The 19805-nt window shown below is 48.2% G+C and overlaps 1 protein-coding gene across 4 annotated transcripts; it reads left to right on the forward strand.

Annotated features, from left to right (window-relative positions):
- Positions 1-10134: 10134 nt before the first annotated feature.
- On the forward strand, positions 10135-16074 carry LOC105749147 (proteoglycan 4-like). 4 transcript variants are annotated; one of them, XM_031949612.1, is made up of 4 exons: positions 10135-10817; positions 11236-11440; positions 14735-15194; positions 15267-16074. In XM_031949612.1, exons 2-4 carry the CDS (start codon positions 11424-11426, stop codon positions 15492-15494), a joined length of 705 nt encoding a protein of 234 aa, XP_031805472.1. In that variant the 5' UTR covers positions 10135-10817; positions 11236-11423; the 3' UTR covers positions 15495-16074. The 4 variants fall into 4 exon arrangements, with proteins under 4 accessions (XP_031805472.1, XP_012396031.1, XP_012396030.1 ...); XM_012540577.2 differs by having other exon boundaries at positions 10135-10821; positions 14735-16074; XM_012540576.2 differs by having other exon boundaries at positions 14735-16074.
- Positions 16075-19805: the final 3731 nt, after the last annotated feature.

Consider the following 19805-nt stretch of genomic DNA (forward strand, 5'->3'; position numbering starts at 1 on the left):
TATAAATGAGGCAATCAGGGTTAAGTGACTTCCCCAGGCTCACACAGCTGGGAAGTGTTAAGTGTCTGAGGCCAAATTCGAACTCAGACCCTCCTGCCCTCAGGGCCGGTGCTCTGCCCACTGCCCCACCCAGCTGCCCCCAAACCCGGGTTTTTGCTCTAGGCTGGAGATCTGTCTCCTGCTCAGCTGGACCCAAGTGGCCGACGCCTCCTCCTGTCCAGGGGAGCCCCAGGATGCCGGGCTCTTCTCCTGATTTCCTCCAGCTTGGCTCACTCTTATCCCTTGGAGTCCTGCCTTATCGGGTTGATCCAGAAGCAAGAAGAGCTTTAGGTCTTGGCTCTGAGGGCCCCACCAGCCCCTCACCCCCGGGCGACCCTCGGGGTCCCAGCTCTTCTTGGGTTCCTGTCTTGTCTCCCCTCCCCCACTCCGGGGGGCTCTTCCCCTTGAATCCACCCTGGGAGGGACAAAGACACTCTCAAGGTCACTCTACGCCCTCATGTTTCAACCAGGTCTTTTTCTCCCGGTGGCCAAGCAAGGTCCCCGAGCAGCCCCATCCGCTGCTGTGGCCCAGGTCTCCGCGATGGCTCTGGATTGTGCATCCGACAGCCTTCAGAGCTGCAAGTGTGCCCAAGTGTGTGTGCACATGGGCCGAGATTTACAGGCGTGTCATATGTGACTGTAGATGTATGTGAAAAAGGCTTTCCTGGTGGGGATGCATCGTCACATACATTTGGGAATATGTACCTCTGTCTCCATATATGTATGTATATATGCTACTATAGGTATGTATATGTGTATATATATGATATTTCTATATCATCTGCCCACATATATACAGAGTATATATAATATCTATGTGTATATATACATAGTATATATAATATATATGTATATATATATACATAGTATATATGTATACATAATGTGTATATATATATTAGACACTCATATTTGTGTATTTCTGTATACATGTACACAAATGTGTGGGTGTGTTTATATACACATGCACATATATTTAAATGCATTATATACACATTGTATTTACATATTATATATATTCTCAAATACAAAAAATAGAAATTCATGCCCATTTAACCTATATCGGATTGCTTGCTCAGGGGAGAGACGGAGGGAGGGAGACGAATTTGGAAAATTATCTTTACATGTTGAAGATTATCTTTACCTGTTTTGGAAAAATCAAATACTATTAAAAGAAAAAAAAAGAAATCCAGAAAAGATAATTTGTATGTGAATTCTTTTCGTTTTATTATTCATTTTGTTTCTTATTATTTAATTAAGCAACGATGCAAAGTCTTTTTGTTCTCAATGAAGTATCATCAGCAATAGACGTTGATAAGAGCAATGTGACTGAAAGGGTTTTGCAATCTTGGGGGATCTTGATTCCTCCCCCCTCCCCCCTCCTCTCCTTCCCTTCTCCCCTTCCTCCCTCCCCGCCCCGTCCCCCGTCTGTGACACGGCCTTTGGACATCCTGCTTCTGAGTTCAGATTATATCCGTTCTTGGTTTTAATGGTCATCACCGATTTTTAAAAAATGGCATCAAGGTATGGAGATCCACCTGGAGGAAGGATTTTTTTTCATCAAACTGTGATATTTGCTCTCCGAGCCCATCCACCACCTAGCAAAGTTGTTTGTAGAAATTCAGCTAGTGAGTTTTCTGCTTTCTTGGTGTCAATCAGTTGTTCTTGCAAAGGAATCAGAAGGTGTTGCATTTGTTATATTTTTAACAGATGAGTTCAAAGCCCACTGAAACTCTTTATTTGGAAATTTTTTCAGTGAAAAAATTATTCCCAAATGTTTAATATGGGGTCTGAACTTGCAGAGGTGCCTCATTCATAGCACCCCTAATTGGTCTGGTGGGGGTGATCCCCAATAATCTGTGCAATCCTGGAGTCATGGTCCCCTTCTCTGTAATCAGTCTGGCAGACCTTCTCCCAAGGGTAAGAGCAGCCTGTTAAGGAGGACTCGGGCAAGAACCTCGCCAGCTTTGGCTAAGAGGGAGCCCCCTGGGATTGTCACAGAACAATCCATTCCCTTTACCTCTTTAGAGATGGACAATGGAGATGGCCTTGAACTTCTGGGGCAAAACCTCCTCTTGCTACAAAACCTGGAAAATTTCAGTCAGCTTTTGTAGGAGCGGAGACCCCCGATCTTGTCCATCTTAGTTGGAAGAGAATCAGCACCAGGTGCTTTGCCACAGGAGAGAAGCCCAAGAGCACTGGAACCTGTTTCTTCAGTGGGGGAGGGAACAATTGGAAGCCGAGGTAAATGGCCAGTGGCTTCAGCACTGATTGATGATGGTCTGGTGAGAAGACTGGGAAGTGTCCAGCCCATCTCTCTGGGATTCTCACTCATCCCCTCAGCTCCATCAGCCCGGAGTAATTAAGTTGGGCCATAGTCTTTGGCCAGGGAGCCTTGAGGAGATCATAAAAGCGCTCTGGATGGTCACTGCCAGCAGAATTCCCTGGGCCTTCTTCCTGAGCCAAGAATCCTGCATCTCTCTAAGTTTCTTTGGAACTTTGCTTTTTATGGAATTGAATGCTCAGTGTTGGGAAGCTCAGGAAGAAATATTGGCGAGAAGAGGTATTGGACTGACTACCAAACAAATTGTGCTATTGGACAAATAGCTGGTGAAATCCGCAGTCTTCCAGCACCATCCCAGGAAACCGAGTCACGTCCGCTGGAATTGTCTTAGGAAGATTCTGAAGATCATGGGCAGGAGGAGGGACCAGACACTGGGCTCCTCTCTGGAACTGCCAAGAATTCAGACTCCACTGCAGAGAGCACAGCTCCGTGGGGCCGGTCACGCCGTTCAAGTGCCAAATGTGCGCTTGCCAGAAAGACTATTTTATAGTGAACTCACATAGGGCAAGCGCTCACAAGGGGGTCAGAAAAAGTGGTGCAAGGACCCTCTCAGGGTCTCCCTTAAGAACTTTAGAATCGATTTGTGACATGGGAGACCCTGGTACAAGACAGCCCAGTGTGGTGTGTCCTCATGGGAGAAGGGACTGGGCTCTGGGAGCAAAGCAGGATTGAGTCAGCCCAGAAGAAGTGCAGGATGTGCAGTTAGAAATCCATCCCAAATGTGGACTCTGTGTCCATCTGTGGCAGAGCACTCTGATCCGCCACTGTCCGACCCACCGAAATCCGTCATTCTGATCCTCTTCCACAACAAAGGGCAACAACTAATTTGGTGTCTCTGGTCACTCCTGCTAGGGCTGCTTTTGAAGCAATAATGTGTAAACCTTATCTGTCAAGGGGGGAGAAAGCAAGGAAGGAGGGGAGAAAGCAAGGAAGGAGGGGAGGAAGCAAGGAAGGAAGGAGGGAAGGAAGGAAGGAAGGAAGGAAAGAGGGAGGGAGGGAAGGAGAGAGGAAAGGAAGAAGGAAGAAGAAAGGAAGGAAGGAAAGAAGGAAGGAAGAAAGGAAGGAGGGAGGGAGGAAAGAAAGAAAGGAATAGAGTGGGAGGGAGAAAAGAAAGAAGGAAGGAAGGAGGGAGGGAGGGAAAAAGGAGGGAGAAAGAGAGAGGAGATTGGGGAGAAGAAAAGAGAAAAAGAAGAAGGAAGGAGGAAGAGGGAAGTTATCAAAATTTATTTTTTTTCTCCAGAGAAACAGACAGAAAGAAGATCAAAGCATATTGTCTGTATCTTTTTTTCTTTTGTTTTGTTTGTTTTTCTCATGGTTTTCCTTTTTGTTTTGATTTTTCTTTCCCAGCATGAATCATATGGAAATATGCTAAAAATGAATGTACACATATAACCTATATCAGATTGCTTGCTAATGTGGGGAGGGTGAGGTAAGGGAACGAGGGAGAAGAAAATTTAGAATTCAAAACCTTAGGAAAATGAAATGGAAAACCATCTTTACATATAATTGGAAAAAGTGCTATTAATTTTTAAAAATAGTTCAATGTTCTTCAAAATATAATCTTACAGTTTTCTAGAAATTACATGCATAAAATAAGCCTCTACAGAGCAAGGATTTGTTTGTTTTTGTCTTTCTATCTTCAGGACCTAGCCCGGTGCCAGTAAAGTTGTACTGTGTTTTTTTTGCCTGTTCATTTGTTTGTTTTATTGTAAATTCTCCCCTCTACATTCACATCCCATGACTCCCCAGCCCCTTTACATCTTGGCCCGGGATGCTCCCTACACCCCAAACTCCTTCACTACAAGCGACAATCCCAGCCAAACAGCTACTCCTAAAGAAGTCCAAACCCTTCCTCAAGACCCAGTTCAAATCCTGCCTCCTCCAGGAAGGCTGATCCTCCCTTTCTGAAACAACTCCAGACTTCAGAGCCCTTTGGGGCTTCCTTATGCACTTACACTTCCAGCCTTTTGTCATGTTTATTTGAGTACCTTTTTACCCCTCTCCCACTCTCCGCTCCCCGAGGTCAGACTCTTCAGCCTTTCTCCTTTCTCTTGACCACTTTCACTGTCCTGCATCTTGGAGAAATGCTTTGCTGACAAATGGAAAAGGGCCCATCATAAAAAAGAACTGGAAAAGCAAGAGAGCAGGAGCTTTGGCTACAAGGGCTAGGGGAAGATTCTCCACTGAACCAGGGACAGAGAAGATCATACAAGATTAAAGAGACGATGTTGACTACATAAAATTAAAAGGCTTTGTCATGAATAAAATCGATGGAGAGAGAATTAGGAGAGAAAAAACAGAGAATATTTGCAGCCCCCCTCCCCAAAAAAAGCCGATATACAGGAAATCGACGTGAAGGTTGTAGATGGTTCCCAAGAAGTTATTAGTCAAAGGAGATGAATAGTTTTCCAAAGAATTGAAATCTCTAAGTAACCCCTGGAGACAAACAGGAAATCACATAGAAATGCAAACGGAAAACAATTGGGAAATCTCAATTCACAAATTAACCAGGATGACAAAAGAGCAAGGACCATGTATATTGGAGGGGCTGTGAGAAGGTGGGCAGCCACACTCACCTGGTGGAGCTGTGGACTGATTGTTCTGGAATCTGTAAGCAAGGAAAAAAAGATTAGATATACCCCCTCATGGCCCCCACCCCCACCCAAGGAAGTCAAAACCAGGAGCAGAGGTCCCAAATTGGAAACTGAGGCAGTGCCCATCCGCTGGAGCACGGCTCTTGTGTAACTCAGAGCTCAAAGCCCTAGTAAGATGTGATCATATGAAAGGGTGAGTGTGGGATAAGTCAGTCCCTTTACTTGGTCCTCGCACACAGGAACCTGTATGTCACTGCCTTACATGTGTTTGTATTTATTCACTTTATATTTAAGCATCTATGTTTCCACGAATCTCGGCTCGCCCGTCAGCTCCTTCCTTGCCAGCAGGTCTCGTTTCCTCTGTCTTGCTGTCCCACTGCTGGAACTTGAGAGACTTGTCTCTGTATTCGCCGTCTCACTGGTGCTCTGGACCCTCTCCGGTCCCCGCCTCCCCCATCCAGCTAGCCCCTAGGGTGGAGTCTCAGCCCCTTTACTCGGCCCTATGGTGTGGGGGGGGGGGGGGGGGGGGGGAGGATGATTGATGTGGACAGATTCGATGACAGTAAATCATTCTTCTCACCGGGACAGAGGGCTATGGGATGAATATGGTTTCCAGGGGTGGGAGGTTCGCGGTGGAGGCGTGAGGGCTTGTTGTGGACAATTTCCCTGCCCGAGTCAGGAACACTCTTAAAATAACGACGGAGGGGGGAGGGAGTGTGCATACTATGGAGCATCACACGGAATCCGTCCGAGGGAACCTTTCTGTCACGTGCAATCCGAAATGAATGAGTGAAAAGGCGTTGGCTGAGGACCCGCTGTGTGCCGGCCACTGTGTCTGCAGATACAAAGGACATCGTCTTGTTGCATGGTCTGGCCCAATGGTGGGTGCTAATTGTCTGCTGCGTCCTCCCCTCTGGCCTCCCCTGTGTGCTCTGAGCTAAGGAGCCTTCCCATGGACCTGGTCAGAGCTTCACACGGACCGAATCCCGGACCACACGCAAAAGTGCATCTCTAGAGAGGCCAACAGCTGATACAGGAGCTTCCAGGGAGGAGCAGGGGACACTGCCTGACCCCAGGGATCTGGAGTCAGGGAGACCAGGTCAAAGCTTGCCTTAGACACTCCTGGGGAAAGCCCCTTAATGGCTAGCTGCCTCAGTTTCCTTAACTATAAAATGGGGTCAATAATACCATGTACCTCCCGGTGGGTCTGTGAATACCAGATGGGATAATACTGAAGTGCTCAGCACAGTCCCTGCTACACAAGGGGGGTTAAGAACTGTTTGTTTCTTTCTTCCAGTCCCTTTTAGAAGGGAGGCTCTTTAAGATAGACTTCACTGGAAGGGGTTGAGCGACTGCAGGGAAAGGACAGAGCGCAGGAGACTTTGTAAGGGAAGGAAACAAGGTGAACAAAAGCCCACGAATCCACCCCAAAATGGGGGGGGGGAGAGGGTACATCAAGCAGTCACGGACATCAGCGCCTTTTTGAAATGTGAAAAGGAACCCGGCTCTCAGAATAGACGGGCTGAATCTGCCCAACAAAAATCAATACCAAAAGGCAGGGAGAGAATCAGAGAAATCTGAAAACAGGAATATAATTGCTTCTCTTCACACCTTCTGTCACCAGCTGAACGTTTCAGGCCTGGGTTCCAGGCTTGAGCTGCTCCCAGCTCACTTCAAAGCACATGACAGCAGGAGCTAAACTTGGCGGATTTGGGAACAATATCGAGACAAAACAGACCCACGAGAGGGGGATGTTCCCGGGACCATCTGCCTGCGAAAGTTGGTGCCGGAGAGAGCGCGGGAGGGGGTCCGAGCAGCATCGTGGGGGGGGGGGGGGGGGGGCTTTACCTGGAGCTGTCCAGGGTCCTGGGGGACAGTCAGGGAGCTCACCCTCCCCGAAGGGACCTTCCCGAGACCAGTGCTAGTGTCCAACAGGAAAAAGAAGGGGGTCGTGCTTATTCCTCCTGAAGTGCTCAACTCAGTTTTCCTCTGGGCCATGGCCTAAGGAGGGACTGGGAACATGAGGGGAACGTTCCCTGTTCACAAGCAGCCGATCCTTTCCTGGGGGTGGGAGTGGGGAGGAAGGGGGTAAGGGATGGGGTTTTGCTGGGAAGTACCCGACAGACAATTAGAACCCATCACTGACCAAGACAAACACAATGTCGAGGAACAAACCGCAACAGAACAATGCCCTAAAAAAAAAAAGAGAGATCTGAGAAGGTATGCTCTTCCTTCCCTCCACCAGTTCTTCAGAGGGTCTTGGGGATGGTCCCTGTGTGGCGCCACAGTTCTCTTTTATCATCTCACTCAGTTTCCCTAATTATCCTGACTTAGTTTCTCTAAATTGTCCTGCCTCGGTTTCCCTGAATTATTCTGCCTCAATTGTTTTGCTCAATCCTGCAAAACCTCCCCTCCCTCTTAATCAGAATATTTGATAAGGATAAAAGATCTTATATTTTACAATATCAGAATGCCTCTCCCCATCCCAAGCTATCAGAATATCAGATACTGCCTTATCAAGATGCTCCCCCATCCTGTCAGAACCAGATCGATGGCCCCTTCCCGCTCTCAGTGCCCTGACTCCGCCCCTGCCTCAGTTTACCCCTTGTGTCCGAGCCACGTATATATATGTCATTGAGAACACACACTGTTTGCTGGATTCTTGGAGATGACAATCTCATTCAGCCCTGGGACCAAACCATGCATCCATTTGGTCCCAGTAAATCTCTCCCTTTCAGATAAAATATTAAATACTCTCTAATCTCTATCTTGCCTCAGTTTCTCCAGCATTACACTTGAATTAAATAGCAGATCGGTTTGAAAATGTTGGTAAGTTTTGCTGAACTAGATTTTCCTCCTTTATTGGAAAGGATCGATTTCTGGCAGAGGGCCCGGCAGGACAACAAGCATTTAGGAAGCCTACTCTAGCCCAGATTCTGAGTTAAATGCTACAGATACTAATGGGTAAAGAAAAAAAAGAGGGGGCAGTCCCTACTCCAGGAACTTACACTCTCCTGGGGGGAGATTATACACCAAAGGAAACTAGATGGCTCACCTGAGAACTTCCTCAGGATGGAGGCCTCTGGGAAGAATTTAGCAATAGGAAAAGAGCACAATGTGGCAATGGAGAGCTGCGGGGATCCAGGGATAGATTAGAGTGAAGAAGGTCCAGAAACGGAGGCAGTGAGGTATGAAATCCTGGAAGTCAGAAGCAGAGCCCGGAGGGACGCATAACAATATGATGAAAAATAGAGGCGAGTGTAAAACAAAAGATATCACTAGGATTTATTTAAATCAACCACAAATCCTGTCTAAAGCCCAATACAATGGGTCTTCCACTTTCTCCCTCTTCCTAAAAGATCCCTTCAAACCTCCATGTACGCTCACGGATCTGGTTCGGTCCTGGGCAAGGCTGACCACCTGAGAGAAGGCTCAGACTCCTTTCTCGTCCTCTGGCTCACTATACCCAGACCCACAGATCTGGTTCGGTCCTGGGCAAGGCTGCCCACCTAAGAGAAGGGGAAGACTCCTTTCTCGACCTCTGGCGCACTACACCCAGACCCTGACACCCCAGGGGGAAATTACCTAAAATTAGGTTTGACTCATGTCCAGGGTCTCCCCCAGAGGGAAGGAGACTGTCAAGTCATTCGGTAATAGGCTGGGATTGCGGGATGGGGCAGGTATTTATTTCCTGAACACAAAAGAAGTCCTTACCATCAAAGACTCTCCAAAGCAGCATTTAGAAATCCTTGCAAGCAGCAGCAGTGCTAAGGGGGAGTTGTGTCCTCCCAGGAAGTGGAGACTTAAGACAGGAATCGGGTGCTAGAACTGCTGACTACATAGTTTACCTTTCGTTTCAGCTCCGCACTGTGCACACAGTTCCCCACAAGTGTATGCTCTCTGGCAAGCTAGGGCAAGGCGTGGGCTCTTTCTCCTGTCATTGCTCATCTCCAGTGTAGAAATGCCCCTTACTGCAAGTTAGGTCTGAGGTAGAGCTCCTGACCGCTCACACTCACACTAGATGGTGCATCTTTCCAGCACAATTTGTTCACTTACAATCGTGCAAGGAAGCCCAAAGCAGAAGAGGCAACCCGAGCCCCCAGTTCAAGTCCAGTTAGCTCCACATGGGTGGGTCCTTTGCTTCTGGAGCAGAGGAAATGCAGCTCTCATGGCTACAGGGTTCGACTCCGCGGCAAAAGGGCTTTGGGCACCAGCAGCTCCTGCGAACACATACAGATGCGGGCCGGGATGAAGGAAGGGCCAATCTCGTCAGTGATCATTTCAGAGAGAGGAGGATCTGCTTCGTTGTAAAAAGACTTCCAGACTTGATTTCATTTGAAGCTCAAAATGTTCATTGGGACTCACGGACTCACAGAATCTCTGAATTGGAAGAAACCTTAGGATCCATCCAGTTCAACCCTTAGCATAAAAGTCAGACAGGACAGCGGTTACCAGGACACCTTCTGGGAGGATCCAGGGAGGGGGAACCCCCCCTGCAGCCCTCTCTGGGATGGCTCTCATGGACTCCAGTCTTGCTAAAACAGGCAAGTTCTTTTAACCAAACATCAAGCTAACAACAAGCACTATAGACCATTGATGTGGTTCTATAATAGGTTATAATGAGTTGTATACAGAATAAATTGAAGATAAAAAATAAAAAAAATATTTATTAAATCTCTACTATATGGCAAGCATTATGATAAGCAATGGGCACACAAAAAGAGGCGAAGGGCAGTTCCTGCCCTCCAGGAGCTTACAATCTAATTAGGTTTTTTTATATTTTTAAATTTTATTATAGCTTTTTATTTACAAAACATACGCATGGGTAATTTTTCAACATTGACCCTTGCAAACACTTCTGTTCCAGCTTTTCTCCTTTTGAGAAGGATTTGGGAGAAAGACTACACATTGAGGTTCAGGGGTCTATGAGAAGCCCAGTTTGAAATATCTAAGATTTGTCTCCAGATGTTAAACCCTCATCTCAAAACAGCACCAAGTTATCATCCTAGGCATCATCCCTCCTGTTTTACAGATGAGGAATCGGAGGCACAGAGGGATTAAGTGTATTTCCCACGGTCACCCGGTGAGGGTTGGGATTCAAATCTGGGTTAGCCGGACTCTGGGTCCGGTACTCTGGTCATTCTAGAACCCCAGAGAGTACGTGGGCTCTGAAACTGACTGAAATTTTGCTGGGATGGGGAGGATTTCTTTTGTAGCTTGAAACTCTGCTTAGTGACCCCGGGTGCCACTCTGACCAGAGGCGATCTCATCTGTAAAGCGAGAACGGCGGGCCGTGGCCTGTCCGCTATAGCGGAGTACTGGCAGACTGAGAACATCCCCGACCCGTGAGGGAAGCAGTTGGTCAGCCTTGGCTGTTATTCCAATCTGCAGAGCAGACAATCGAGAACTGTGTGCTTCGGGAAACCTTGCCACAGTGAGTGCCTTTAAATAAAAAACAAAGTGAGGGGCTGATGGAGAAACCAGGAGTCAAAGCCCTAATTCTCCCCGTACTCCAGTAATCCAGACTGAGACATAAACTCACTTCTATGATTTACACAAAGATATGGACCAGAACCACATGGAACAGGAAAGTGGGGGCTGCTCACCCTCTGCCCCTGAGGAGCATCCATCAAAGTGGGACCAGTGCCCCTGCCTGGGTCCCTTTCCCTACCGGATCTCCCCAGACTTGCCCCATGGTACCTGCCGGCCCCTCCCTGCCTTTGTGACTTCGGGGCACTTGACCTTTGGCCTGCTGGCAGCCAAGGCCCTTCCCAGGCTCTCCAGCCTGGCCTGTCACCACCCACAGTTAAGCAGGACCAAAAAAGTCATCCTTCATCCCAGTAAGTACGTGCTGACATTTCCACAGCAGCCACCGCTCGGTTCTCGGGGCAGCGGCTCAGCTGGCCCTCACATTTGCCAGCTCGTGTGTATATTTTTCTTCCCTGGGACTGAAAATAATTTCTTTAAACAAGTCCTGACTGGGGATTGCCTTCCTCTTTCTATTTAGAAAAGTTTGTGTTGCAATCCAGCCCTTGAGGGGGATAAATTGTGGGAACCTGGTGGGAAATGGGGATTTCTGTCTTCATATAAATAGAAGGGAGTTTGTCTGCCTTTCAAAGGCTTCCACAGCTTTTCAAGTGGTTTTACCCAGATTCTTAGGGGGTCCTTTGCATGACCAGATGGACGGGTTAGTGGACAATGAGGTATTTTTCTTATTTTTAACATGAATTTGTCTCTTGTGTTTTCTGTTTCTTATAGCACCAAACTATCTCATACATACACCCCATTCTGTCATCACTTTACCCCCAAGAGTCATTCCATAAGACAAATCGTATTTTGGGGAAAGGAAGAAAAAAATCAAAACATCAAATCGATACATTGAAAAAAAAATCCAAATCCTGTGCAATTTGAAACCTTCCATCCAAGCTTGTCAACCTTCCATCCCCATGAAAGCCTTGGTTAGGTAAGTTTTCTTTTAGCTCCTCATTCAAAACCTATTTGATTTTATAATTTTTGGTATACTTAATTGTTACGGGCAGCCTTTGTTTCAGTTCAGTAATCACCACACTTAATTTTGATTATTTATTTTAAATTTGCAATAGTATGTTTTACAAATGTAAAGATGTTTTTCAGCATTTGTTTTTGTTCTTTTTGTAAGTCTTTTTGTAACTCTTTGTGTTCCAAATTTTTCTCCCTCCCTTTCTTTTCTTCCCCAAGAAAGCAAGCAATCTGATACAGGTCAAATATGTCTATTACTTTTGTTTTTTGGACATATCATCGTTCAATCCATTTACATTGTGGCAGTTACTATGTATCATGTATTCTTGGCTCTACTGACTTTTCTCTGCATCTGTTCATCTAGATCTTCCCAGGCTTCTCTGTCTTCATCCCACACATCATTTCTTACAGCATAGGCATATTCTCTTACATTTGTGTATCATAATTTGTTTGGCCATTCCTCAATAGATGGAGATCAACTTTGTTTCCAATTCTTAGCCTATCACAAAGGGTGATACTATAAATATTTTGCAATATATGGAAACTTTTTTTCTTATTGATGATTTCTTTTTATCACAGTGCCTGGCACACAGTAAGAATCTGATAAATGCTTAGTAATGGATTCATAAACGAAGTAATGGAGTCTCTGGGGCAAAAGGTACAGACAATTTAGGTCACTTTAGTTGCCTGCATACAAATTCCTTTCCAAAATGGTTCCACCAGTTTACAATTCCACTAACAGTATGTTAGCAAGACCTATCTTTCCACAACCTCTCTAAATTGTCACCTTTTTTGGTAGTTTTGGACAAATTGCAGAGTATTAGGTGAAACTTGTTTTGATTTGCATTTCTCTTATCTTGGTTTTTGGAACTTTTTTTTCATGTTATTGGGAATGCTTTGAAGTTTTTCTTTTGAGAAATGGCTATTAGTCTTATTCAGGCTGAGAAATGGCTATTAGTCTTTTCGGTTTCAGGTCATCAAAATTATGTTTTATTTTTTGTAATTACTTCTGTCACTTATTTGGCTAAAAAATAATTCCCTTATCCACAACTGTGACAAATGTGTATGATCTGTTTTTCTTCTATTTTTTATGCTATGATCTTTAATATTAAGGTCACTTATGCATTTAGGATATATTGTGAAGTGTGGTATAAGGTATTGTCCTAAACCTGATTTTTGCCAAACTGCTTTTCAGTTTTCCCAGAAGTAGGAAATCTTTCCATAAATAATTCGTGGTTTTCACTTTATCAAATATAAGATAATTGAGTTCTATTGTTTTTTCATCTCTCTTGTCTAGCCTGTTTCATCAATCTGTCTCTCTGTTATTTAACCAGTACCAGATGGTTTTGATGATTGGTGCTTTAGAATGTAGTTTGAGGTCTGGAAGTGTTATTCTCTCTTCATCCTCAACTTCTTTTTATCCTTTCCATTGATATTCTAATTTTTTTTTTTTTTTGTGAAATAAATTCCATTGTTATTCTATCCAGTCATGTAAAATGTTTGCTATTGTTGTTTAGTAATTGTTCAGTCCTCTCACACTTTTTATGACCCCATTTGGGTTTTTTTTAAGCAAAAATCCTGGAGGGATTTGCCAATTTTTTTCCAGCCCATTTTACAGATGAGGAAACTAAGGCAAACAGGGTTAAGTGACTTGCTTAGGATCACATAGATAGTATCAGAAGCCCGGTTTGAACTCAGGAAAATGAGTCATCCTGGCTCCAGGCCTAGTGCTCTACCTTTGGTCACCTGATTGGCCTAGCTTTGTAAGCATAAATTAATTTGGATAGTTTTGTCATTTTAATTGTGTTGACCCTGCCCGTCCATGATCACTGAGTAGTCTTTCACTTATGTAAATTGTTATTTATTTCTTTAAGGAATATTCTGTAATTGAAATGCTACCATGGATATTTTTGGGGTGCTTTGGGAGGTTGATACCCAGATACTTGCTATATTTTATAGTAATTTCGAATGAGTAAGAAGGTAGGGACCATGTTCGAGAAAGAGCAAGAAAATGTCAGGGCTATGGTAGAGACCTAGATTCAAATCCGGTGGTCTCTGCCACTTTCTTGCTCGTGTTCTTGGACAAGACATTTCACTTCCTGGGGCTCTTTTCTTCATCAGTAAAATGAGGGGAATGGCCACTAAGGTTCCTCCTTACTATGCATCAATGGCTCTGTGATCAAACATCCTAGTTATTGGAGTGAACCAAAGTTGGAATGGGTTACCTTGAGAGGTAGTGAGCTCCCCTGCAGTGGGATGTCTCCAAAAAGACTGGATGGCCATTGGCATGTTGGGGGGATGCTTTCGGGAGGACCTTAGATCAATAGCCTGAGCACCTACATGGTCGAGGAGGTCAAGTCCAACTCCCAAATCTGTGATATAGTGATTCCTACCAGGGAAATGCAGAATGCTTCTTGGAGGAGGTGATTGTGGCCTTAGAGCTCTGCGTTTGCCCTCCAGGTCTCCCGAATCTGGAAGCAGCTTCCTTTGCAGACTCTCATTCTCCTTCACACACTCTGCATTTCAGCCCAACCTTCTTCCTTGCCGTCCCTCCACTCCAATCCAACCACTGCCGTTTGCTACCTATGTAACGTCAGACAAGGCTCCAGTGGTCTGCTCCTTTATCAGTAACGTAAAGGAGCTGGAAAGCCTCTGAGGTTCTGCCCCGGCCTCGGGCTTCCCGCTGAGTCTGGCCCATGGGATCCAAAGCCTTGGATACAGACAGGAGGTAATGTCTCAGGACACAGCTCCGGGCTCCTTCTGGCTCCACTCCTATGGGGATGGCATTGGGCAGAAGTCGTCAGAGTGGCCAGTGGGATCTGTCCATCCTAGCCCCAGCTCTGCTCTGGAAATGTGACTCATACATAGGCTCAAGAACTTCCAGGGGCTCCCTATTTGCTCTAGGATAAAATACAAGTCCCTCTGTCCAGTCTCTTTTCTAACTCACTTGACATCCTTCTGTCGGCCCCAAAGCATTTATAATGCTCCTACTGTGAGCTTCTGCTCTGTGTTTAGTGCTACAGGCCAGGCCCCCTACCCTACCTGCTCATCCTTCTCCATGTTACTCCTTCTCCTGCCTCTGTGCCCACCCCATGGCCCTGGACTTGGAGCTCAGCCCATGAACCTCCTCTTGTCCTGATTCTCGCTCCCCTGGTTCCTTCCCTTCTCCTTCCCTGAATGACCTCGAGTTTTCCTGGTATAAATGCCGTATATTTATCTGTCAAGATATCATTCCCCTGCTCTGTATCTGTGTCCCCAGCTACCACTACCTGCCTGCCACAGAGCAGACCCCTGATGCATCCTGGTGCGTGAGGCTGGCCACGGTTGTGTCCCCGAAGACCATCAGCTCCATGGAGGCCGAGCTCTCACCCCGATTCCAGACTGAAACCCCGACCCCTAGGATGCCCCGGACCGTCAGCTCCATGAGTGCGGAGAACGCACCTCGGTTTGAGGCGGGAACCCCGACCCCCAGGATGCCCCGGACCGTCAGCTCCACCAGCGCAGAGATCGCATCTCGAATCGAGGCGGGAACCCCAACCCCCCGGATGCCCAGAACCGTCAGCTTCACGAGTGCAGAGATCGCATCTCGGTTAGAGGCAGGAACCCCGACCCCCAGGATGCCCAGGGCCGTCAGCTCAAGTGCAGAGAGCACACCTCGGTTCGAGGCGGGAGCCCCGGCGCCCAGAATGCCCAGGGCCTTCAGCAACTCGAGTGCAGAGATGGCACCTCGGTTCGAGGCGGGAACCCCGACCCCCAGGATGCCCCGGACCATCAGCTCCATGAGTGCGGAGATGGCACCTCGGTTCGAGGCGGGAACCCCGACCCCCAGGATGCCCCGGACCGTCAGCTCCACCAGCGCAGAGATCGCCTCTCGAATCGAGGCGGGAACCCCATCCCCCAGAATGCCCAGAACCGTCAGCTCCACCAGCGCAGAGATCGTATCTCGATTCGAGACGGGAGCCCCAACACCCAGAATGCCCCGGATGCTGAATATCAGGACCTCTACCTGCCTTTGCTGAGGAACTGAAGTCAGGCCCAGTCAGGCCTCCCAGAGGCTTTGAGTGCAGGAGGCCCATGGCAGGCAGGGGCTGGCCCTGAGCTGAGCCCTGGAGGTCCAGCACCTCAAGCAGGAGGAAACCCTTCCCTAGCAGAGGCCGGGCCAGCTCCCCCCGGAGGATCCTCTGGCCAGCTTCCTGATTTCCTCCCCCACACCCCCTGCTCCAAACCCCCATCTCTCCTGGGCCCCCACCACTTGCTGAGTGGCCGGTGAATCACTGGGGGAAATGACTGAACGTGCAAGGGAGGCCTTCAGAGGCGGGCTGGAGCCTGGGCAGGAAGGCCAGCCTCCAGAGGATGCCTTTGGGAGCCAGGCCAGGGGGCTTGGGTCACCCCTTGGGGAAGGGGGAGGAGGAAACCCTTCTCAGCTGTTTTTGAATTTCATTTCCAAAAAAATTGCCAGGATGTCCTTCCCTAAACAGGGATGTTGGTGCAGGGAAACAGAGGTGGGGCTGCCTCCGAGGGGGATGGGGTGTGGGGGGTGTGGGAGCTGGGCAGAGGGCTCCAGGGAAGAGAAATAAACAGGGTTCTGCTTCCACTCAGGCTCTGTTCTCTGGGACTTTCCAGACCATGCCTTCCTCCTGGCAAATTCAAAACCTGCCTAGCCAGCATTTATTAAGCGCCTACTGTGGGCCAGACCCCCTGCCAGGTGCTGAAGCCAGCCCGGTCCCGGGCTCCAGACTCACTTTTTCCAGATGGGCAAGTCTGTGAGCTTCAGCTGCCCCCCCTCACTCAGAAGGCTTGGGACTGGAGGCTGAGGCAGCCCAGTGTCTTAGAGGGGCAAGGCCCTGCCTCCTGGGAAGGCCATGACCCAAAAATGCCTCAGTGAGCCCCAGGAAGAGGAAGTCATTAAGGGAGAAGGGGAGGAGGGAAAGAGGGAGAAAGAAGGGGAGAGAAAATGAGGAGGGGGGGAGAGAGAGATGGAGAGGGGGAGGGGAGGAAGAGAGGGAAAGGAGGACAAGGGGGGGAGAGAAAAGAGGCAATGGGGAGAATAGGAGGGAAAGGGATGGAGAGGAAGAGGGAAAGAATGGGAAGGGGAGGAGGAAGAGAAGGGAAAACAAAAGGATGGAGGGGGATAGAGGGGGACAGACAAAGACAAAAGGAAAGAAGGGAGAGTAGAGAAAAAGAGAAAGAGGAGACAGGGAGAGGAAGAGAATGGGGGAAGGAAGGGAGGGAAAAAAGGATAAAAAGAAAAAGGATAAAAGGATGCACAAAGAGAAAGGGGGATGGAAGAAAGGGAAAAGGGAGGGAGGAAAGGAGGAAGAGGGAGGAGAGGGAGAGAATGGGAGAAGGAAGAAAGAGAAGAATGGAGAGGAAAGGAGAGAAAAAGGACACAAGGAGGGGGGAGGAAGAGAGGGAAAAGGAAAGGATGGAGGGGGACAAAGACAAAAGGAAAGAAGGGAGAGGAGAAAAAACGACAAAGGAAAGAGGGACAGGGAGAGGAAGAGAATGGGGCAAGGGAGGGAGGGAAAAAAGGATAAAAAGATGCACAAAGACAGGGAGAGAAAGGGGGATGGGAGAAAGGGAAAAGAGGGAGGGAGGAAAGGAAGAGGGAGGAGGGAGAGAATGGGAGAAGGAAGAAAGAAGAGAAAAGAGAAGAATGGAGAGGGAAGGAGAGAGAAAAAGGACAGAAGGAGGGGGGAGGAAGAGAGGAAAAAGGAAAGGATGGAGGGAGGGGGGAGAGGAAGGGAAGGAGGAGGGAGGAAGAGACAGAAAAGAAAGGGACAGGGATAAGGAGACAGAGTGGGGAGGGATAGATGGAGAGAAGGGAAATGAGGAAGGGAGAGAGAAAAGGACAGGGAAGGACAGGGACAGAAGTAAAGGGAGAGAATGGGGGAGAAGGGAGGACAGGGAAAGGAAAGGATGGAGGGGGGGAGACATGGGGGGGCACAAGGAAGGGGGAGAAAGAGAAGGGGGGACAACAGAGGCAAACACTTCTCCTTCCTATAAACCTGAGCTTGGGATGGTTTAATTCCTCTCCAAGGGAGGCCAGTCATGGTCATTCCGCAAACACACTTCTGGAGCTTCTGCTACATTATCTGAAAGCCAGAGGACTGCAGAGCAGAGGGAAAGGGAAGGCTTGCCTGCTGCCCCAGGGGCCCTGAGCCCTCCCACTACCAAGCATTTGCAGAGCTCTGTCCTCCCAGTCCTAGCAGACTCTGTGTGGGCTCCTCCCTACAGCCCTGAAGGAGGCAGGGCACGGGAGTCTCCCTTTTAGTGGAGAAGTAAAGGGGGAAAACGACCCCCAGGGTCACCCCCTCAGCCGGACCCCAAGCCAGAGCTTCTGCCCAGTCCCAGTCCCAGCCTCCAACCAGACTGAGGCGGGAGAGCCTCCACGGGAGAGGTGCTACAGCCTCCTCCAGGTGCTTCCTCCAGGCCCAGTCCCTACCTGGTGAGAGGCTGGGACTGGCCCCAACGGGAGCCGGTAGCCCCCAACCATCCTCAGGCCTCGCCCAGACTCCTGGGCTGTGTTCTCAAATATTCCTGTCCTGGAAAGGAGAGGGGGGGATCTGGGGCCAGTCCCGAGAACCAGCCCTGCCCTTTCAGAGCCTTTCCCTACACACCCCCCCCCCCCCCCCGCCTCGCGAGGGAAAGCAGGAGCTGCTGCTGGACCCCTCCCCATCGAGTTCCAGCTGTGGGGAAGGACACACGCTCACCTTGACTTTGACCCAGACGACCTGGAAATGAGCATCCCAGGAGGACGTTCTGGGCTTTCAGGGGCAAGGGGAGCCTGGGGGAGCCCTCCAAATCGAGCTAATGGCCTCCAGTCCCAAAAGGTGGCGCTAGAGCTGAGGATCCCTGCTTTAGATATAAAGCCCTGAGAGAGAGAGAGACAGAAAGACAGAGACACAGAGAGATGTCAGGGCTGATGCCAAAGCTACAAAGCAAGGGAATTGGGGGTGGTGGTGAGGGGGGGGGTGGCAGCGCCTGAGAGAGATAAGATGGATAACGAGAGGAGAAAGAAAGGGAAGGGACAGAGACAGACATAGAGACAGAGACAGAGAGATGGATGGATAGATGGGGAAATGGATGGGCGGACAGACAGACCAACAGACAGACAGACAGATGGTAGATGGATGCAATAGATAGAGCCTAGGGAATAGACCTGTGATTACATTAGTCTGGAGGATTCTCAGATGAGGAAGTTCTTTCTCTCCATGCAGGCAGGACCTCCTCTATCTCCTGTTATCAGTTGCCCAGGGCATTGGTCCAGACTTGAACCCAGGGCTGCCCACCCTGAGGCTAGCTCCCAATCTGCTAAACTAAGCTGCTTCCTGTAGGTTAGATGGGTGTGAATGATTCATGGTGTGCATCGGGGCTGTGTAGAACTCTCTTATAAGCAATTTGTTCAGGAGGATTCTGGGAAGATGGCAGAGTAGATCAGTGAATTTCAAACTCTCCAGATTTTCCCCACAAACAGAATAAAATTGTGCCTCAGGACAAACGTAGACTGGGGAAACACAAAAAAAGACAAGTTAGAGCTGGGGTTTTCCTGGGACAACCCAAGAAGATCTGAAAAAAAAAAAAAAAAAGCCCTGGGGTTGGGGCTGTGTGAAGTGCAGATACCTCCAGGCTAGCTCCTCAGAACAACCAAATAGGGTCCCTGGGGTGAGTTGGGTGTGGCTGGAACCACCAGAGGAACCACAGAGACTTTCACTTCCCAGACAGTGAGGAGTCAGGATCTGAGTCCTGGCAAGCTGAGGGAACCTGATTAGGAACACCAGGCCCAGCTGTGCTGCAGAAACAGAATCAACACACAGGGAATGCAGAGGCTCTCCCTGCGGAGGCAGGGGGCAGGGGTGTCACTGGCTGTGCTATGGGCACTTGAAGCAGGGGACAGCTCTTGGTTTGGGGTTCGAGGTCAGTGGGGAGAGCTGAGGTAAAACTTGAGGCACCATCTCCCCACCCCACACTGATACTTCTCATTAAAAATAAAAATGAGAGGGCAAAGAAGAACCCAACCAGGGAAGCACTCCAGAGGACACGGAAGTAAAAAATCTTCTACCTTAAAGATTAACATTAAATAGCTCCCTGCTCAAAGAGAATTTGTAGAAGAACTCACAAAAGACTTTAAAAATCAAATGAGATTACATTGAATTCCCAATCCCTATATTTATGCCCACCTGCATTTTTGATTTCCTTCACAAGCTAATTGTACAATATTTCAGAGTCTGATTCTTTTTGTACAGCAAAATAACGGTTTGGTCATATATACTTATTGTGTATCTAATTTATATTTTAATATATTTAACATCTACTGGTCATCCTGCCAT

The sequence above is a fragment of the Sarcophilus harrisii genome, chromosome 2 (assembly GCF_902635505.1).
Source record: "Sarcophilus harrisii chromosome 2, mSarHar1.11, whole genome shotgun sequence".
Lineage (NCBI taxonomy): Eukaryota > Metazoa > Chordata > Mammalia > Dasyuromorphia > Dasyuridae > Sarcophilus > Sarcophilus harrisii.